The sequence below is a fragment of the Thunnus thynnus genome, chromosome 11 (genome assembly GCF_963924715.1).
Source record: "Thunnus thynnus chromosome 11, fThuThy2.1, whole genome shotgun sequence".
In the NCBI taxonomy this organism is placed as follows: domain Eukaryota; kingdom Metazoa; phylum Chordata; class Actinopteri; order Scombriformes; family Scombridae; genus Thunnus; species Thunnus thynnus.
Genome location: NC_089527.1, coordinates 23,848,500 through 23,868,784, shown reverse-complemented (window position 1 = coordinate 23,868,784; position 20,285 = coordinate 23,848,500). Strand labels below are relative to the sequence as shown.

The 20,285-nt window shown below is 38.8% G+C and overlaps 1 protein-coding gene across 7 annotated transcripts; it reads left to right on the top strand.

The window, feature by feature from the left end:
- Window positions 1-2,351: 2,351 nt before the first annotated feature.
- On the top strand, window positions 2,352-20,107 carry senp7 (SUMO specific peptidase 7). 7 transcript variants are annotated; one of them, XM_067603982.1, is made up of 23 exons: window positions 2,352-2,524; window positions 3,352-3,440; window positions 4,448-4,513; window positions 4,624-4,739; window positions 6,407-6,655; window positions 7,802-7,926; window positions 8,662-8,780; window positions 9,103-9,433; window positions 11,108-11,268; window positions 12,615-12,755; window positions 12,855-12,888; window positions 14,334-14,555; window positions 14,934-15,388; window positions 15,759-15,886; window positions 16,127-16,243; window positions 16,346-16,462; window positions 16,557-16,649; window positions 16,737-16,945; window positions 17,061-17,107; window positions 17,206-17,249; window positions 17,963-18,031; window positions 18,119-18,269; window positions 18,425-20,107. In XM_067603982.1, exons 2-23 carry the CDS (start codon window positions 3,384-3,386, stop codon window positions 18,560-18,562), a joined length of 3,189 nt encoding a protein of 1,062 aa, XP_067460083.1. In that variant the 5' UTR covers window positions 2,352-2,524; window positions 3,352-3,383; the 3' UTR covers window positions 18,563-20,107. The 7 variants fall into 7 exon arrangements, with proteins under 7 accessions (XP_067460083.1, XP_067460085.1, XP_067460081.1 ...); XM_067603984.1 differs by having other exon boundaries at window positions 4,621-4,739; window positions 15,762-15,886; XM_067603980.1 differs by having other exon boundaries at window positions 4,621-4,739.
- The last annotated feature ends 178 nt before the right edge of the window (window positions 20,108-20,285 follow it).

The window sequence follows — 20,285 nt, the reverse complement described above, 5'->3', positions numbered from 1 at the left end:
TACAATATAAAGAATATTATTCCAGCTTTTGTCCCAGTCCAATGTCCATGCTGTGCTCCTGATGACACACATTGAGGCGTTTTTCACAGCATAGAAACAAGTAAGTGCACTTACACAACTGTTCATTTTGGCTGTCTGAAAAAAAAAAAAGTCCTTATAAAAAATGAAAACCAAATCTAGGCCCTTGATCTGGTCTCAGGTTTTCTGTGTGTCAGTTATTTTGTAGTGGGCTAATTTCATGAAACACAACTTTACTTAAGAAAATGTACAAATGTGTGGGCAAGATGAACTGTAATAGACCTAGTTCTTTGTCCACAAGAGGGCCACAAAGATTACCTAACAATTCAGGAACTAGTTGTATGTTGTACTTTGGTGGCGCAAGTTCCCAAACAAATTTGCAAGTAAACAAATGACCAATTAAGGAACTCCAAACACAGTGAGCCTACAGCAGATACAAACTTGCTCAGTTTGTAATCCAGCCTGACACAAAGTACAAAGTTTTCATTCTCTGGAGACTATGGATGTCTGTACAAAAATCTATGACCAGTGGAAGAAGTACTCAGATCCTTTACTTGAGTAACAGTACCAGTACAGCAATGTAAAAATACTCCATTACAAGTAAAAGTCCTGCATGAAAAATCTTACTTAAGCGCACATTTCTAAACCAACAGTACAGATTTACACATGGATCTTTTTTTCTCAGCTGGACCAGATCTATCTGCAGACAAAATGGCGGACACAAAGGCAGACATCTTTAACCTCCATCCCAGGGCAAAAAAAAAAAAAAAAATTTTAAAAAATGGCGCACCGGGAACAAATTGTGACCTTAGAGTTCCTAAAAAAAGGTCAGCTCCAAGGTTAGATAGATAATTTAAATGGTCCCAACTGGCAGATGTTACGACCATATTTCTATCTAATAGACATGAGGTGATCAAAGCAATTAGATGTACTGATGAATATTCTGCTGTCAGGTTTGAAAATCAACTTAAACAAATATTTTATTACCACTGAAGGAATGTGACCAATCAGAAGTGTTGTCACTGATAAGAATGAAAAACAGTAACTTAAACTTCAGCCCGATAATTGAACAAATAATGAAAAAGTTCAATATGTGGTTGATGAGAGATCTTTCTTTGAATGGTAGAGTTCTAAGGGAATATCCAGATCCGTCTATGTGTCCTTGTCATTGGAAATGCCTACTGAAATATGCAAAAAAAAATAGATAAGAGTTTATTTAACTTCATTTGGAGGAAGAAATGTCATTATTTAAGGAAAGATATCTTGTGCGACATAAAAAGAAATAGTGGTCTGGAGGTAGTCAGTTTTGAAAAGTTAAATAATAATTTCAAAGTGAAATGGTTAACTAATAAGATTAGAGAAAAAGACAAAATTTGGCATACTTTCCCTAAATATGTATTTAGTTTAATGGGTGGAGTTAAATTTCTGCTTAAATGTGATTACAAAATTGATAAGTTACCTGTACAGTCATCACATTTTCATAAAGACATCATAAACTCTGCTGGCCTGGAAACTAACTTACAAACATAATTTTTCATCAACCATTTACTACATTTGGAAGAACAAGAATATTCAATATAAAAATGAATCGCTATATTATGAAAAATGGGTTGACAGTGTTATTGTATCGGTTAAACAACTTGTTAATGCTGATGGGCAGTTACTAACATAATGAATCCCTCTCTGAACTCAGGTTACCAGTTACACCAAAAAGAATATGCAGTGGTTTGTGATGCTTTACTGGGGGTGTGCTGCAGCTTCTTAGAAGTTCAGTAATCGAGGCTTCAATGATCAGTCCATTCAATAGTGGTATATTCCTTGGAGAAGTTGACATTATGATGAATAAATGCTTGAATAATTACACTAGGAATCACATACAAGCTGTAACTCAGGACTCTTTTGGGCTTCACTTTATGGAGAAATTAATTGCTAGAAAATTTGGCCAGTTGGGGGAAAGTTTGTTATTTTTTGTACGGTTACTTTTATTATTAGGAAAATTCCACATTCACAAGAAGAGATGGGCAGACTCAAATTTTGGACATTTATATCAAGAACTACGTCAATATGTCCCCAAGGCCATCAGAATAAGAAGGCAATTAAAACTAACTGTGTTTTGATACATTTCTTATGAACTGATGATACATTATTTTGAATATATATTACTTTTTCTTAACACTTTTTTTTCTTATAAACTTTATATATATACTCCTGGTGTGGACAGTTTTGTGTGTACATACTGTTAATGTAGTTATGTTTTATGAAAATAAAGAATTAAGAAAAAAAACGTGCTCCATGAGTGCTCCCCGATTGTTTGGTTCCCGGTGCACTTCCGCTGTTCACCGGATGTTGCTGAGGAATATTGTGTCGCCTGTTAATCACAGAACTGAACCCAGAAAAATGTGTGCCGACCGGTGTTTGACGGTGCTGGTGGAAGCGTTCAGAGGAAAATAGTTGACCTCGCATTTTTTTAATCCTCTGTTAATAGGAAGGGAAGTCGTAGCCTGAGGTAATTTAAGCTTTAGCTCTCCTCCGCATAACAACAACATAGCATAAACGTGGCTAGCTCAGTTAGCTAGCGCTAGCTACTCAGGTTTTTCACTTTCTGTTGTGCCCAAGTTTAGGAGAAAATCCACCTTTTCTCTCTTTGTGGAGCATAAACATCAGGGTCAATGACCAAAGAAACATCTTGAGTCCTGCTTGTGAACTGGTAAACGTTATTGTGGATGACTTTTGGTTTGCTGCAAGTTTTTCATTCAGCGTGCACCAACGCAGTTCTGCGTTTGATTGTCTTGCAGACTTTGTGTTAACTGACAAAGTTAACACACATAATCATAATACAGGATCTGATGTCGTCATCGTGACCGTTGTAAAACTGGAGCGACTGGTTAATGATACAGTAAAAACAAGTAACAAGTGCAAATGTATTTGTCCCTGTTGATCACCGTTGTTATATGTGCAGCTGCACGAATGTCTTGGTATGTTTGCTATTTTAACTGCACTCTGACTTTATGTCTCCATCCAGACTGTTTCTCGTTTTAAGGACTTCACTAGACAGCCTGTCCATTTTGTTTGTAATGTTTGTTATTAACAGCATGCCTTCCTAAATAGCTACAATCTGTGAAAATATCAATATTAAAATGGTTATTATATTAATTGATAATCCACCAACAAAGTCCTTTTCTTATCAAAATGTTACTTCTTGGTTATTGTTTTATATTTTAGGATTTACAGTTATCATTCTGGATGTCAAAGACCAACTTGTCATTCGGGGTTTGACTTTTGTGACAGAGACAAACTGCTTATACATTTTTTTAAAATTTGTGTTTCTTGTAGTGTTCCTGTTGTGCCTTATCAAATTGTGGATCATGACGGAGCGACGGAGAGCCTTAACTCTTCCATTTAGTGTTGACAAGGATAACCCGGTATGTGTGACACATGTTTTTGAAATATTCAGTTTTGTCTCTGAGCAGCGTCACGTTAACTTGTGAGCTTTCAGTATGCAGCTCCCCTGCTCCTAACTGTAGTGATGATTTCTGCATTGCTGCTTATTGTGTGCTGATCACCAGTGCACAGTGATCTTGCACTGTGTAATGGCGGTGCTCTGTGGTTGCATACATGCAGGCTTCCTCTTTTTATTGCTATTATGACTAGATTCTGTTGTTCAGGAAGCACACTCTGCCATTGTTGAAAAGGTGGATCACAGGTGGGAACTAGACAGCTTAAGCTTTGCAACTGCAATCAACATATTTTTTGCATTTTCATAGCTTCAACGCTGCTTCCATGCTGCTACTATACTACAGTTGCTATTATAAGCTGTTACTAGGGCTGAAATTAGCAATTGTTTTCATGATGCTGATTGTTTTCTAGGTAATTGATTAGTCATTTGGTCTGTAGAATGTTAGAAAATAGAATATACTTTCTTAAAGCTCAACTTTGTCTTTATTCTTTATTTATTCTTTATTCAAAACCCAAATTTAATGTCACATAAGACAAAGAAAACCAACAGATCCTCATAATTTAGAAGCTGCAACTGGAGAGTGTTGGTATTTCTGAAAAATGAGCTCTAACAATTAATCAATTAACAAATCAATTAACAAACTGATTAATTATCCATCAATCGACAAATAGATTAATTGACTAATCATTTCAGCTCTAACTGCTACACATGCGCACATTGGGAATGTTTGTAGGTGCGAACTTAAGCACACTGATTTAATATCATAACATTTGACAAAACAGCTGTGACTACATCCTTGCCCTTGCTACACATAACAAATAATTTCAACATTATGGATTACAGATCAAAGTTACAAGCTTTGCACATTATCACTTTCTGTAACTGCATGTATAAAGGAGTTAACAAACTTTTGGCCATTGCATGTAATTCATTTTTCACTAGTATGGTAACTAACCACCCTGTGAATTTTAGATGGAAAACCCTCTCAGAATCCCCATGACATGTCTTTCATCAGACTGTGGCAAGTTAGACAGACAGGTACAGCGAAATCTCTGCTCTCTGTCTGACCCTGTGAACAAATGTTATGAATGTGATATGGCTATTCTTGATAATACTTGACACTCATAATGTTTCCTTCCCTTTAGCAGGTTCCCTGGACTGCTATTGCAGGTTGCAAAATCAGACACTGTGATTCACAACATAAAAATGCTTCCATGCTGTTTGAGCACAACCATGCAGCCATGGTCAAATGTGGAATGGCCAGGTAAGCTCACGCTAATCGATTTGACATGCAAACTTTTTAGGCTGTCGATTGCAGACTGAAATATTGGTTCATGGTTATTCTTTTTCCCATCAGTTAAAAGTGACAAATATGTTCTGTTGTCTATACTGATCTGGGCTGAGTTATTTTGGCCGTGTAATTCATTGCAGTTTCCTAAACTTTCACAAGATGGGGCACTCACCTTGAATATTAAGACTCTTACGGCGGTGACGGCAGTGGTCCTTTTATTGCTCAGTGTCATAAGCAGAATTAAACATTTCTGAAGCTGTTGTACATCTAAAGCAGTTTAATGTAATACTTTATTATAATTTAACATGAAAATACAGCATTTGTCAACATTATGTGTTATTTAGCTCATGCGAATGTATTTATTTATTTAATCTTTATTTTTATAGGGACAAGTATTCAGCATAAACTTATGCCACTTACCTGAGCATCTATAGCCTAAGCTAGTTTGCAATGCCCGTCCCTAGAAGGGCTTTTAAAATACATAAAACTCAACAGTAAAATACATATGAAACTGCACAAGACTCAACATTACATACGCACACATTACAACATGACTACATGAATGATCCCTCTTTAAAAACTGTCCCAGTTTGGGTTTAAAATGTTCCCAGTCATGGTCCATTTTGAGTTCAGTAGGTAAAGAGTTCCACATGTAGATTCCCCGAACAGAAAAAGCCGTCTGTACCAAGTGAGGATTTGCGAAAGGGCACCTTACAATTCCCAGTAGACGCACTTTGTGTTACTGAGCCAGAAACTCTGAGCGGTACCACCAAGTCCCTGAACAGCTGCAGAGCCTGGTTATTTAGGCCTTTATAGATGAGTTTAAGGTTAGCAAATTAATAGGAGTATCAAAACTTAACATATTTGATTTCTTAAGATGGCAGTGGTGTGATCTTATTGGTTTCCTGTCTAGAATTTGAACTGCTTGATTATAAATCATCACAAGAGACTTGATTGTTGTTGATGCTGCTTGTGACCAAGAAGTAACACAATAACTTGTGTACAATAACTTGTACACAATAAGTGCATAAAACTATTTGCTGCATGATAGGGAATTACAGTTTTTAAAATCTTTAGTGTTATGAAATCAATGGTAAGCAATATAAATTATGCTTAATTAAAATGGTGTTAAAACAACAAGAAATCGAACAGCTTTTTACACCTTATACTGCTGCACATCCTTTTATTACCAGTTACAAACCTGTTGGACCAGTCAGTTGCATGACACATCTCTCATACAAATGGTTTCAGTGGTTTGGTGTGGCCTTTCACAAGAAGATAATATGACATTGCAATTCTACCTACAGTATATTGTTATGCTAATGAATACGTCAGCTTTTATTTGAATGTTTTACTATTTTTATTTATTCCCTACACAACTAACAGGAAGTCGTCCCTTGACTGTGTGAACAGCATTCATTTTGCACTGTGCACTGTGGTCAAGCTTATCATGGCCGCACACATTGCTTATCTACACCAGTAGACTTGTTTACCCATCCCCGTCCATCATGTGTTTATATACGCACAGTCTGATCTGCGACGGTATATGAGCGATAAGTCAGAATACCTTGCACGATGTTGCAGAGAAGACGCAGCTCAAGAACGTTTGTGAATAATTCCTCCTCTGCTCTGTCCTGTAGGAGGAAGCCCCACTTGATCCTGACAGATGTCCTAAAGACAAAGCTGGGTAAAGCTTACATAGAAAGGATAAAACAAAATCACTCCTTAGGAAAGAAAGGACAAAGTTCGCAAAAGGAGAGTGGTGGGTGCAGAGACGAATCCCCGATCCGCAGAGGCACGAGGTCTGCTCAGAGGGAAACTAGGAATGATAAGAACAAGAGCATGACAACAAAATGCAACCAGAAGACCACCTCCTCATCCGCTCAAAGGTAAGAAGACACTTTAAGTTTGGCACTGTGGAAACTCTACTTTTTCACTGTCCTGCTGAGAGTTAGATGAGAACATTGATGCCACTCTTACATTTATTTGGTAAATATATGGCTACAACCAGCATCTATTTCCAGTTAGCTTAGCTTAAAACTGGAAATAAGGGGAAACTGCTAACCTGGCTCCGTCCAAAAGTAACAAAATTTGCCTACCAGTACTTATAAAGCTCACTGTTAAACACATTATAGCTCATTAGTTTAATCCTTTACAAAAACTGAAGTGTAAAAATGTGAAGTTGCGACTTTACTCTTGGTCATGTATCAGACTATTTCTTGGCCGGGAGCAGTGAGTTCCTGGTGTCTTGTCATCGCCGTGAGGTTGCCAGGAAACCAGAGGGGACTTCAGGAAGTGACTGCGTCAAGCCAAGAAATTGTCTGACTCATAACCCCTCATTTCTTGTTTTTCAAACTCGCAACACCCCAACAATGGACGAGATGTCTCAACAGCTTATTTACTCCAGTCATAGCTGCTCACTCAGTGCATGTGCTGAAACAGTTTCTCCCTCTTCCTACTTCGGTCTCCATAAATCACGCTCATTAGTGTCTTTCTCTGGCTGAGCCTGGTCGACTGCCTGCATATAAAAGGACAACACAGTAATATCTTGATGATGGTACTGCTGTTAAACTCTTAAAACTTCGAAAGTCATAGGCATAGTGTGATGTTTTTTCACACAGACATGTCACGAATGAACAAAAATAGACATAAAAGCAATAGGAGGTATTTTTTATGAGAGTAATTTGTTCTGTTTGTTTTCGAGTAGTTTAAGGAAGAATGACCTTTTAATGAAGCTTGGCTCTGCTGTTTGCATCCTTGGCTCTACAGTATTTTCCAGGCAGAAAACTTGGAGGTTTTATTTGGAGTAGTACCACACAGAGAGATTTCACAACTTGAGATTCTGGTTCAAATAAGTGTTTCTGCATTCGTCTTTTATGTACACTGTCGTCTCTGATGTTTTGTGATTAAGTACGATTTTAGTGTATAAACGTCCTGGGACTAAACTTTTACACTACTGCATGTGACTTTGCTAAAAACAAGAAAAATGTGTACATCATAATCCGAACATAGTTTTAATTCTTTTATATCTTTAGGTCAAGACTCAGAAGAAGGTCACATAATACTGACGGTGACGAGGACAAAGAAGAAAGCAAAGATATAGACGAGGGGATGATCGACAAGGACAACGGAGAAGACTACAAATTTGCTGAAGTTGTAGGTGGGTGAACATGAGGAATTCAAACACAGGCGTTATTGATGTGATGCTGCTCTCCACTAACCTGCATTACTCTTTCCATCTTCCTGCTTTTTCCTGACCTCGCTGAAGGCTTTTTCTCAGATGTCCTTTCATTTAAAGGGGAAGTACACCCATTTTACACATCAAAGTCTGTTTACAGGTCTTAAGAAATTCTACTGCAAATGTAAAAAAAAAAGCTGTATGAAGCTTTTTGTGGCTCCATAGGGAGCCGCACACAGTCTTGATAAATTGTCTCAAGTGTTTTCACTCGATGCAACCTTGGTTGGGGCTGAAGACTACAAGTTTGAAAATGACAGTCGAGTGAATCAAGTTGAATTGCATTGTAGGTAATGTTGGTACCAGGTTGTGACAAGGAAGAAGAATGCATCGTTCTGCTGCATCAATTTTTATCTTATTTTTAAAAAAACTGTCCATCATGAGTTCAACAGTGCTATCGGAAGACATTGATAAACCAGTGGAGTGTTCTTTTACTCTTTTATGGAGTAAATGAACAAACGCTGCACTTAATAGTTGTATTAAACAAAATGCAACAGAATTTACTCTGCCTTTCCCTTACATGCATATCTCAGTTTGCACTGTAGCCATTTGGTATGGCACTTTCTTTGTGGACAGGAAATGTCCTTAGTAATAGTCAAGTTGTCAGTGCTGTAAGTGGTTGTTTCAACATGATGGGTTGATGTGTGTCTTTGTCTACAGATTGTGGGTTGTCAGTGAGCTGGGAGCCTGCTGAGGATACGGGAAGCTGTGATGAGTTTTCCCCAGCTAGCATCAAGGACAGGTGGACTGATCCAGGAAATGAAGTACAACAAAGTTTGGTGGGTACCGCACAGGGTCACAGACTAGGTTTCAATATTCAAAATCTCACCAAGGTTAACAAACTTTATCCAAACTGACAGGTGCCAAATAATATGCGAGCAAAGTGGCTCTTACTGTAATGGTTTTGTTATGTATGACTAAAGCAAGCACAGAACATTTATGTAGTGGAGACCTACAGGGTCCAAAAGTCTGAGACCATTTTCCCATTGGGAAAGAGGTCTCAGACTTTTGGACCTCACTGTATGTTTTAAAGCCCAAAAGCTTTTAAATTTACAGATAGATGAAGCCAACAATAATATGTGTTCTGTGCTCTCTCAACAGAAGAGGAAAAGAAGGGATGCAGGGGCCCATTGCAATGGAACAGGCAGTCCCAAACGCCACCGTGAAAGTGTGCTTCGCCTCACTGGGGAAGACGGAAGAGACGGAGGACCAGCCCAGACACGTATTTGTTTTGAAGAAAGTGGAGAAGACTTGGATTTGGAAAGCCTGGACCGTAGCATTGTACAGTTCACGGTGGGAGCAGATGAGAGAACAGATGTTCTGCTCCCAATCATCAATCCTAATTTGGAGGCTGGGGACTTTATTGGAACCCCCAGACGCCGTCTATCGTCCAGCCAGGACGACACAACCAAGATCAGCCCCTCTGAACCTAGTGAGTACACCGAGCCAGTATGAGTGATGCCAGATAATCTTCTAAACCTGAGAACTTTAGTCTGTTGCTGAATCACAATGCATCAACAGACAAACACTGGCTCAAGCAATACTGTTTTACTAGTTGTGTTTGTTTGAGCCTCAATCAGTATACAAACAGAACCCAAGGAAGCATCTGATTTTAAAGCTAAGTGGTCAACTTCTGTCCTCTGTTTCTGAAACTGGAGAGTTTGGAAGAACAAGTATAATAAGATATTCTATCATATTATTACATTTTCTTCCAGCTGATTCATCAGGTCTTCCGATCACTCCATTCAAACACCCAAAATTCAAACTTTATGAGATAGAAGGCAACTATGTACTCCATTAAAAATTAGACAGTATATTGACAGATATAATTTTTTTTACACAAATGTATCGCATAAACAAACATTTTTGATAAGGATTGCTTAAATTGGGTTATAAAAGAATTGTGACCAGGATATGCACTGAATGGGACACTTACAGTTAAAAAAATAAACTTTCAAGTGCTCTCTGGTGAACAAAAATATGTGATGGCAACACTATTTCTATGCTGCGAATGTATCTTATTCGCTGACATGTCTGCAATAGGCTAATGTTGGCCTGTTTATCATGTCGGACTTTAATCATTACTTTTAATAGCTGTTGGCTCAGTGAAACATGGCTGTGAAGGCATGCTATGCTATTGTTAATTTTATGTACATGAGTTAGTGCTGTGATACACAGGCACCAGTCACCCATAAAGTGGGATACTTTAATTACCACCTTAGTAAAGGTGAGGGTGTTTTCCGTAACACGCTATGCTTTGAAATGGAGGTAAACTGGTTTTAAACATTAAAACAAATTACACAACAGTCTTTGAGTGTCATAGTTCAACTCCAGGGACATTAGCTTTTCCCAGAGCTTTCAATCGCATCTCGTAGTCTTAAGGCCAAGTCATGGTTTCTATACAATCGGGTCTGCACACACAGATGCTTTCCACACATGCACACTAGAAATCAACGTGGCGACCTTGCGACAGCGAGAGGAAGAGCTCTTTTGTTTGTTGTATTTGGTAGAACAAGAAAAAGTTGAAAAAAGAAAATGATGCGACCACTTAATGAGAATGGGGCCAAGTATGGGGAATACAGCACATGCGTACAATACATGAAACAAGCATCCTGTTGGCTTTTCTAGCATATGTTCAGTGGGCCCTTTTTAGTGTGTGCAGAAAGTTTGAGGATCTGCAACAGTTTGATGAGCTAACAGTGTCTGCATCTTCAGTCCAAAATGACACAGTCTTTACTGTGTTTATATGACAATTACAGAGTAAACTAGTTAATTTATGCGTCCTAAATAGCCTCCTCTCCCATAGGGCTAAGTGTTTTGTCCCTGAAGTTGACTACTATCTTTTCTGTGTCTCTGTGTTGGCCTGATCTGAACCTTTTCTTTTTGCTGCGTGTGTGTGCCCTGCATCTTATTGGCTATTTCCAGGTGTCTTTTCTAGGATTACTACTGTCCCTGTTCTCCCACAAAGCCCATTATACTTCCTTCATGCAGTGTCAAATAAGGACGTGTGTGTGGTTGTATGCTTGTCTTTGAGAGGAGCAAAGTAGCCCAATTATAAAAATATAATCCACACAGACCTATTGCTTTCTGTATGCTTGTATTTCAGTTGTGCTGTCCAGTGATGATGAGGAAAGCAGTGGCGATCCTGAACCCAGCAGAACAGCAGTCCATACACCGGTCACTGTGGAAGGCACAGTAATACGGGGAAAATCCTCACAGGACGCTGTGGCCAAACAGCAAGAAGCTCCTGACATACAGGATATGCAGGTTGGTTGAGTGTATTATATTTCATCCATAACTCTTCAGTACAACAGAAATACATTAAAAAAAAAAAAAAAAATCTCAAGCCTGTTTCATAGCCTCATACAGGTTTTATGTTTTTTTCTTTTTGACATTACAGCCCAAAGTAATCCAGTTTTCTCAATGGGCACAGATTCCGTCACTCTGCACATTGCACACAGAAAGCAACCTCACAGTTCCTAAATTGAGCTGAGTTAATGCCCAGATTACCATGACATCACAGAGTGTTTTAGAGAGATCATGCTGAGGCCTAAGGTTTTACTGAACCCTAGGGGGTCTTGATTACTACCTGCTAGTTGAATGGAACAAATGAGAATACTCACCTGTGTGATGACACTTAGTCTTGTAATTGCGACAGTGAGAGGAGAACAGACAGGGGTCACATAAGGGAAGAATTTTGGGATATAAAGGAAAATTCTGGTAATGCTCAACCTAGGCTATTTTCCTAGGTTTGCCATCATAATGATTGTTTGCGTAATTTTATGTTATGTTGATGATGGTGAACACAACTTCATACTTAATTTTACAATGAGTTTAGCAAACAGAGTACAATAACCAATTTGTTGTTTATTTTTGTCATTCTCGTGAGTGAGAAGATGCCTTGTCAGAACCAGAGAAAGAAGATAATGCATGTTTATTTGGTGACATTGTTGAAAAGATGCTGGGTCTCATTAACAAATGTTTATTGTTTTTCTGAGACATTTATTTGGTAAAACTGAAAAAGACAAAAACAAGAAGAGCCTGTGTCCTATTTACAAAACCTGCAAAGGCTATTGATACATTCTACATATGTGAAAATATTTACGATTTTTCTGAAACTAGATAGATCAAAACTGCACTTGAATGAGCCCCAGTGACACCATTTTCATCCCTCATGCAGTATATCTGCAGTAGTAGTAGCAACACTGCTTTTTGTCTTGTCAAAAGTTGTTATTGCTGTAATAGTTAAGTTTTGTCATCCTACCAAGATATTTCCATCAGGGTTTGCTCAGTAGTATAAAACATTTTGATAAGAAGAAACTTTTCTTGTGGTAAAAACAGTAACACTGTACATTGCTGTCAATGCATGGTGCAGTTCTTGGTACTACCACTAGGTGGTACCAAAGAAAGGAATGGTGAAATCCTAAACATAGTGGCTTTAAAATATTTAAATCGGAAAGATAACCTTTGTACTGTTTTGATTCTGGTTTCAACCGTATTACTCAAGGGTCAGGGTTTACAGCCAAATCTCATTGCACTGTGGTGGTTATTGAACATACCAGCCTGTTTGCACTATTTTCTACAAACTGCGTATGTATGTTTGTGTGTTGCAGATGCTGCATGTCGTTGTAAAAGAGCTTCCTGGTTCTGTGCCGGTCACTCCCATACCCACTGTAGACCACTCTTGCATGGGTGTGGCCTTCTCCAGACTGCACTGTGGAGGTTACCAAGGGAAGGCGAATGGAGACATCATGGTAACCTACATAAGCTACAGACATGAACATTTGACATTCATTAATCATATCATCATCTCAGGAAATAAAGTGTAACCCATGTTTTCTCTCACTTCACAGATAACAGACCAAAAAATCATCATCCCATTGAAAGGTAACGTTGTGAATTCTTATTTTTTAAGTACTGAGCTATTTAAAAAATGCTCATATAATAGCACCAGATTGTCTGGATTAGTTCCCAGTGGTTCCTAATCTCCTCTAAAATTCTTTGTTTCTCTTAAACTGCAGAGAAAATATTTCTTGATCCGCTTGTCTGATCTTGATGTTTGTAGACAGTTAAGACCACTGTAGCCCGCCGTGACCTTTGGTCTTGGTTGTATAAACTCGGACCCAAGAGGAGCCCATCTCATCTTGTTTCGGTCACGCTGTCTGCACACCATCCTCCCCCAGCTTAGTGGTCTATTTCAGCTAGTAAAAAGGTGTCTGTTTGCGTTGCTGGATTAGACCCCTTTAGACCCTAATGCACTTTCACCTCTGAGCCTGTGAAATCTCCCCTAAAGGGAATTAAGGTGGTTATTCCATGAGATTTGATCATGGCCATGTGTGAGTAGGAAATCTGTCTGTTAAGGAAAATACGTTGCATATTAGTTGTGTAAACATTTTGGACAAACCAAGTACTGTTCTTGTGTAGACATATTTTCTAAAACAGAAAGCACATGTTTGTTTTTGAAAAACAAATCATGCCCAGTAAAAGACTAAATAACCCCCAAATAAAAGAATTTCAGTACGTAGACAGTCAAGCTTTGCAATGCAACTATTTTTTTCACAGCATAATAATAATAATACTATTATATAATACATATAATATAATAATGTGTGTCTGTCTGTTGGCTGGCCAGTCCACCACTTTGGTCCAGACTGAAATATCTCCGGATGGATTGTCATGAATTTTTTCTTGACATTCATAGTCCCCAGAAGTTGAAGCTTACTGACTTTGGTCAGGTTGACAATTTTGGCTTTCTGTCAATATATCTCGAGAACAATTGGATAGATTGCCATGAGACCTGACACAGATCCATGGTGCTCGGAGGATGAGTTCTAACTAGACTGGTGACCTCCTGACTTTCCCATCAGGCCACAGTTTCAGTTTGACCACTTATTTGAAAACAAATGACATTCCCATCAACCTCAGCTTTGTGTTGTGAGGTAATAAGGGAATTAAGTTTGTGAACATGATAAACATTATACCTGCTAAACAGTATGTTAAATTTGCCACTGTTAGCATGCTGAAATGAACATTTATCTCAAAGCACTTCTATGCCTAAATACAGCCTCACAGAGCTGCCAGCTCAGCTTCTATTACACTAAAATAAGAAGAGAATAATGTTTGTAAGACGAATGTCAGGAAAGCTCTAAAACTGGATTTAGGCATCTACAGTGGGACCACTGGAACAGAGAGAGAGAGAGAAGCATAAGTCTCAAATCAGTACAGGAGATGGGAAACACGTTAGGTGTAGCTCTGTTGTTAAAAAGTTATAGTTCTCATAATTTGATTCCAACTCTGTGAGATGCCAAGTTGACCTGTTCTCTCGTCCTCAGACACTAGTGAAAAGGTGGAGGTGATGTTAAGCTTGGAGCGTGAAGAGCTGAGGAGGTACAGTGTTTGGGAGCAGGAGGAACTGGAGGACCAGGATATTCACTGTATGGACAACGAAGAGCCGCCTCCTGCTGCTGTCCTTTTGTTTTGTGTGTCAGAAACTGCTGCAGCTGCTATACAGTGGGACCTCCGTAAGCTCAAACAGGATGGAACCACAAACCCTGGTGAGACTGCTGAAAGTTCAGAACACACACGGAGTCAGTACCTCAAACTCTTATTTCAAAATGTTTTTTGGCGATGTGGCGTTTAGGATCCCTTTACTGTAAATCTCATTGCCTGTATTTTCATGAAAAGCAGTATGTTTATGAAGGACAATATCATAGCTTATATTCAGAGAAGTGTCAGTCATCAAGAGATACAGACAAGATTTCTACCAAACTGTTGCCAACTTTGCCAGGTGTTTCCTTTTTTGTGGTTTTACTGTTCACAAATATAGTTCAGAAGGTTTTTGTTAATTATTTCAGATATAATTTTCAGTATTTTTCAATGTGTCGCTTTATCCTCCATACAATACAATACAATTATTTGTTTTATTTTAATAGGCAAAGCCAGCCCCTTCATCCTGCTGACTCTGAGAGATCCTCTGAAGGGAATGGAGGGGGCTTTACTGCGCTCCTTCTTGGACATTGACTGTCTCAAAAGTCTGGGACATGACAAAACATTTGTAGATGGAGTCGATGATTTGGAGGACATCCACTGTCCTGTTCTTTCTCTGGACGATAGCTTAGAGCTGATTAGAAGAACTGGACTAGACCCCCACTTGCTGTCCCTGCTGGGTCTGGAGAGCCCTGACCCTGACCCTGACCCTGGACCTGACATAGACCAGGACAGTCCATATTCTGACAGAGACAGCAACGCCTCACCACAAATTCAGCTGGAGGATGATTCACAGGAAGAGACAGCACTAGAGCTGGAGACACCACCAGAGCAGGACACGGAGATGCAACTCAAACCAGATGAGGATCAGATAGAACAAGAGCTCGAACATCCCTCTGAGGTAAATGGTCTATGTCTTTGGATCTTTCTTGGCTTGTAACCCTGTAAAATAAAGCAGTGTCTATTCGTGACCCCTCCTCAGGGCATGCATATGTCTACATATTTGACATATTTGAATACTTTTATACAGTTCCAAAAAGTAAAATCATGTTTATTCACAGCAAAGTAAAGTCTGAAAAAATATAATTTCTGTGGGTAGAAGTGTTTTTTTTCCTTTTCTATCCTGTTAATCATCTTGTGGCTCCTCAGATTTAACTTGTGTCCCCTTGTGGGGGTCCTGACGCAACTGGTCATTGTGATCTACCAGTGGTGAATGACTGTTATATAAATATTGCATGAGATGCTCCAGTGATAGAAATTTCCTCCCACAGAAGAGCAGAGAAGAACCCATTCCTGCATACACACTGTGCCATCGTAGAACCAGAGGATCGTACTCCGTGTCCCTGTGTAATGCAGACTCCAGCTGGACTAAATATAAACATGAGGGTCTGGCTCGTAGGCAAGTATCCTGAATGTGTCCAGCTACTCATGCAGCCTGGGGCAGCAGGGGTAGACGTAGAACTGCAATGTCCTCTTAGGAATATAAAAATAATAAGACATATTAAAACTATTATAGGCTTCCTACCACTGCATGAATATATTCAAATCTGTGGTCGCTCTGTGAATGGACAGCTGTTGCTACATCTTTGATGTCACTGCTGTATGTCGACTCATTCTTCTTTCTTTCACCTCTGCTCAGGTTGATCCAGTTTCCTCCTCCACCACTAAAAGGAGGAATCACTGTTACAATGGAGGACCTGCAGTGCCTTGACAGTGGGCAGTTCCTCAATGATGTTATCATAGATTTTTACCTCAAGTAAGTAACACAATGTGAAACAAAAGGCCTCAGGTGTACTCTTGTGTTTGTGGAGGAGAAAACCACACTTGAATTGATTGTGTTGATGTGTCTTTTTAACAGGTACCTCCTCCAGAATGCCTCTGATTCTGTGGCCGAGCGTTCCCACATCTTCAGCAGCTTCTTCTACAAGCAACTAACACGAAGGGACAACGCCAGCGAAGGTGTCACCAGTGACTCGTAAGTGTCCACAGACATTTTTGTGTATGTGAGGACATTTTAAACACTGTAAAAAACTTGTGTCCATGTTTTTATTTTTTTTGTGTGCACCCAGTCAGAGGCAGAGGCGGCATCAACGGGTAAAGACGTGGACACGCCATGTAGACATCTTCAAAAAGGACTTCCTTTTCGTGCCTGTCAATCAGGAGTAAGTTACATATATGAACATATGTATGGTACAGACATGTTTTTGGTGTGCTGTTAAACATAATACATTACTCTGTTCTGTGTTAAGGGCTCATTGGTATTTAGTCGTCATTTGCTTTCCTGGACTGGATGAGCCAAAAGTTGAGCCTTGGACTGGTAAAGACTCGATGGGAAACGGTCACAACGGGACAGACGAGTTACAGGATCAAGAGGAGGCTCAAGGATCAAAAAGCTCAGATGATAATACAGAGACTCCACCTACATCGAACCATAGTGACAGCTTGGACACAGAGACAGGTACAAAGAATGGTATATGGTGACTTTTTTAAGTTAAGTTCACTTCTTTGATTTATGTTGTGATTGTAGAAATGATGGCAAAGCTCAAGGTTGTTAATGTTTTCATGTGTTTTAGAAAATGCTCAAGAAGATTCCATCAAAGAAAGTCCACCTGGTCCAGTGGTAAGAAATAATTCAGCTTTGTGTTCACAGACATTTTTTAAACCAATTTTATTTGTATTGTTCTTCTAAATCTGCTTGTGCTGACTCTTTATTTATAGAACTGCACAGAGCAGACTTGCCAGAGGGAAAGTGTTTGCAAGAGGTGAGTGCTCACGTACATCGAGTTACGCTACTCTGCGGCACCTGTGACCATCTGATATATGAGAAGGAGAACTGATACAGTTTTTCACATGAAGCCCCTCAGACTATGTGTCCATAGTAATTTTTTGCATGATTTAAAAGTGCCTACACACAAACACAGACAAGTTGATCCTCATTAATGAGGTTAAAAAAAAGTCCAAATAAAAGTGCAGAACTATGCATTCACAGTAATGTACCACTTATGAATTATTTGGTTCACTGCTAGCTTCAATGTGTGTACAGAGCACTCTATTTTGAATATTTATTATAATATTTTTCATACAAGTCCTGCAGTAATTTTACGTTTACAGATACCACAAACACTGATGCAGTACATTTTAAAGGCACGTTCAGACCTGGATCTGGTTACTGTATTTCCAGATTGTCTGGATCCAACTGTGATGGATTATAGTTATACTCTGCATTAGATTGTGTATCATGTCTTGAATGAATACTTCAAATAATTTTTTATCTCTGTGCTCACACTTGATTTTATCTGTGGGAAACTGCAAGTGCTGTTAAAAAGATAAGATGGCCATTTAAGTTTGGCTGTACAGCTAAAGAAGAGGATTGTGGGGGTTATTTGCAGACACATCCCCCCTATTAATGAGGAAAAAATGCAAGTCTGATGTGGATTTAAACATTGAATGACAGATGTACCTCTCCTGTCTGTAGCCCGTGTATTCTAATCATGGATTCACTCAGACTTTCTCTTCATGAACGAGTCTTCAAACTCTTAAGGGAGTAAGTACGACACTTGAAACCATCTGTCAGTAGTTGTATGTTTGTGTTGTATAAATGTTCACATGGCGACATGTATTTGTCCCTCAGGTACTTGCAGTCAGAGTGGGAGGTCCGTCGTGGATCATCAAGGGAATTTGGTCCTGATCAGATGAAAAGCTCACATTGCCAAGTTCCCCTTCAGGACAATAGCAGTGACTGTGGTCTCTACCTGCTGCAATACGTCGAGAGTTTTTTAAAGGTAAACAACTTGTTAACATCTCTTTTTCTAGTGCTCACATGGTCTGACATGTTTTAAAACTGGCCACTGTAATATTGGATCAGCTACATGTTTAAATTTTCATGTTTAGATTTTAACTCATGCATGGAGTAATGAGCTCCTCCTTCTGCTTTCAGGACCCTGTGGTGCATTTTGACCTCCCTCTACACCTAGAGCATTGGTTTCCACGGCAGCAAGTGCGGAGGAAACGAGATGAAATCAGAGATCTGGTACTTAACCTTTACCGACATCAGAACCTGGACAATAACAGATAGACACACCTCTGCTGTTCAGTGCATCACATTCCTGTAGCCATTATAAATCACCACTCATACTGAGTGATGGACATTTCAACATGAACTGAAAATATTTCTGTTTTTGTTTCATGCATTGAACAAAACATGTAAACCTTTGACTATTTGTGGGTCCTGTGAGTGAATATGAAGGCATCAGTTAATTCAAACTCAACAAGTAGCTGTCCATCCAATCAGAGAGAGTTTTAAAGTAGATTATATGTAAACATGCAAATGTTTGTACACCCCATGACTTTTTACTGATTGTTCTTCTGCGACAAGTTATTTTATAAAAGGAAGTATTTGTATTTAATTTTCTACATAGAACCAAGGGAAAGTGTGTGAAAGTTTAACAATTGTGAAACATAGTTTGTACAGTGAAACTGTAAACACATTGATTGTTTTAGGGAAGTTTATTTGCTTTGCTGACATTTCATGTCTTGTGTGACTTAACATTTCAGTCTAATCAAAATAGCTCTGATTCTGACTTCTTTACTGGCTGAGATTTACATTAGATGGTAATTCCAAGGAGATAGATTTAGTGTGAAATGCTTGGAAATTTCCTTGCTTTAATCATTTCCTTTCAAATGTTTTGCCATTGAAGCCTCAGGAACTGGAATTTGTCCCAATGTGAAACAGCCATTCCATCATTTGCCCCTTGTTGGATGCATGGAACAAGAAAATAAGTTTTCAGTCACTCAGTGCCTCATTCAGTTATCCTGTTAGCCTCCCACAATGATTAACTAGGGTCATTCACTCACCTCCTCTTTGCAACAAAACTGAACTGTTGATGGAACCATGTATCTGTGACACTGTGTGTCTCTCTTTGTATTGCAAACCATTGTAGACCCTAAAACATGTTGGAATACAGAGATGATACTTGATATCAGCTTTACTTGCACAAATAAGCTAAGATAGACCAAATCTAAATATTAATTAATCAATGCATCCGACTTCACATTGTCAGTTTGTATACATAATATTTCTAGTCAGTGTTTGGAAACCTCCCTGACACTGTGCAGGCATTAAGGGTCTTTATTTGACCAAATTTGTCATTGCTGATCTGTGTAAATTGAAAAACCTCCTGCGGTCCAGATCTAAGAAATGGTGTGTTTCATGTTGTACTTGAAGTACTTTCTTTTTCCGCCATCAGTTTCGATTACTTGCGTCCATCCTATAAGAAATCTCAATCATTAATTAAATCTTTTAATGAGAATACAACTTGTTGAAGGTTCAGGGGTGCACATTCATTGGTGTGTGTAACAGTATAGTCTCTAAGGTAAAATAGTCCAATAAAGGACATTGCAGTGCATCACTACTGTTGCCTAAATTCTTCTCAGCAGAGATCAGTCTTGAAAGTCTTCTAGTTTTCTCCCTTTTTGTTCAGATGTTAGTTTTAACACTTTATGACATCCTCGATGCCATGTTTTTTTTAGATATTTTATCTAAAATGTATGAATGTACAGGAGTTGATTCCGAAATATCTTTTGTTTCAATAGAACATTAAAACTTATAGATGAAATTACACTGGTTATTCTGTTGTTTTTCCAACTGGAACCACACCTAGATATAGTTGCACTGAACACACCCAGTGTGTTTTCGATGACGTATTACATGACTTCTGACCTCTTGTCCCTATTTTTCATAACAATACGAGGATTAGAGGTTAGTAACGAAAACAGAGACTGAGGACAAAGCATCGGTG

Bases quoted from the DNA above. Each gene is read 5' to 3' on its own strand.
- senp7 (XM_067603980.1), top strand. From the start codon at position 3,384: ATGACGGAGCGACGGAGAGCCTTAACTCTTCCATTTAGTGTTGACAAG. The intron at 16,946-17,060 runs GTACAAAGAATG...CATGTGTTTTAG, and splicing joins CAGCTTGGACACAGAGACAG to AAAATGCTCAAGAAGATTCC. The intron at 18,032-18,118 runs GTAAGTACGACA...TTTGTCCCTCAG, and splicing joins GTCTTCAAACTCTTAAGGGA to GTACTTGCAGTCAGAGTGGG.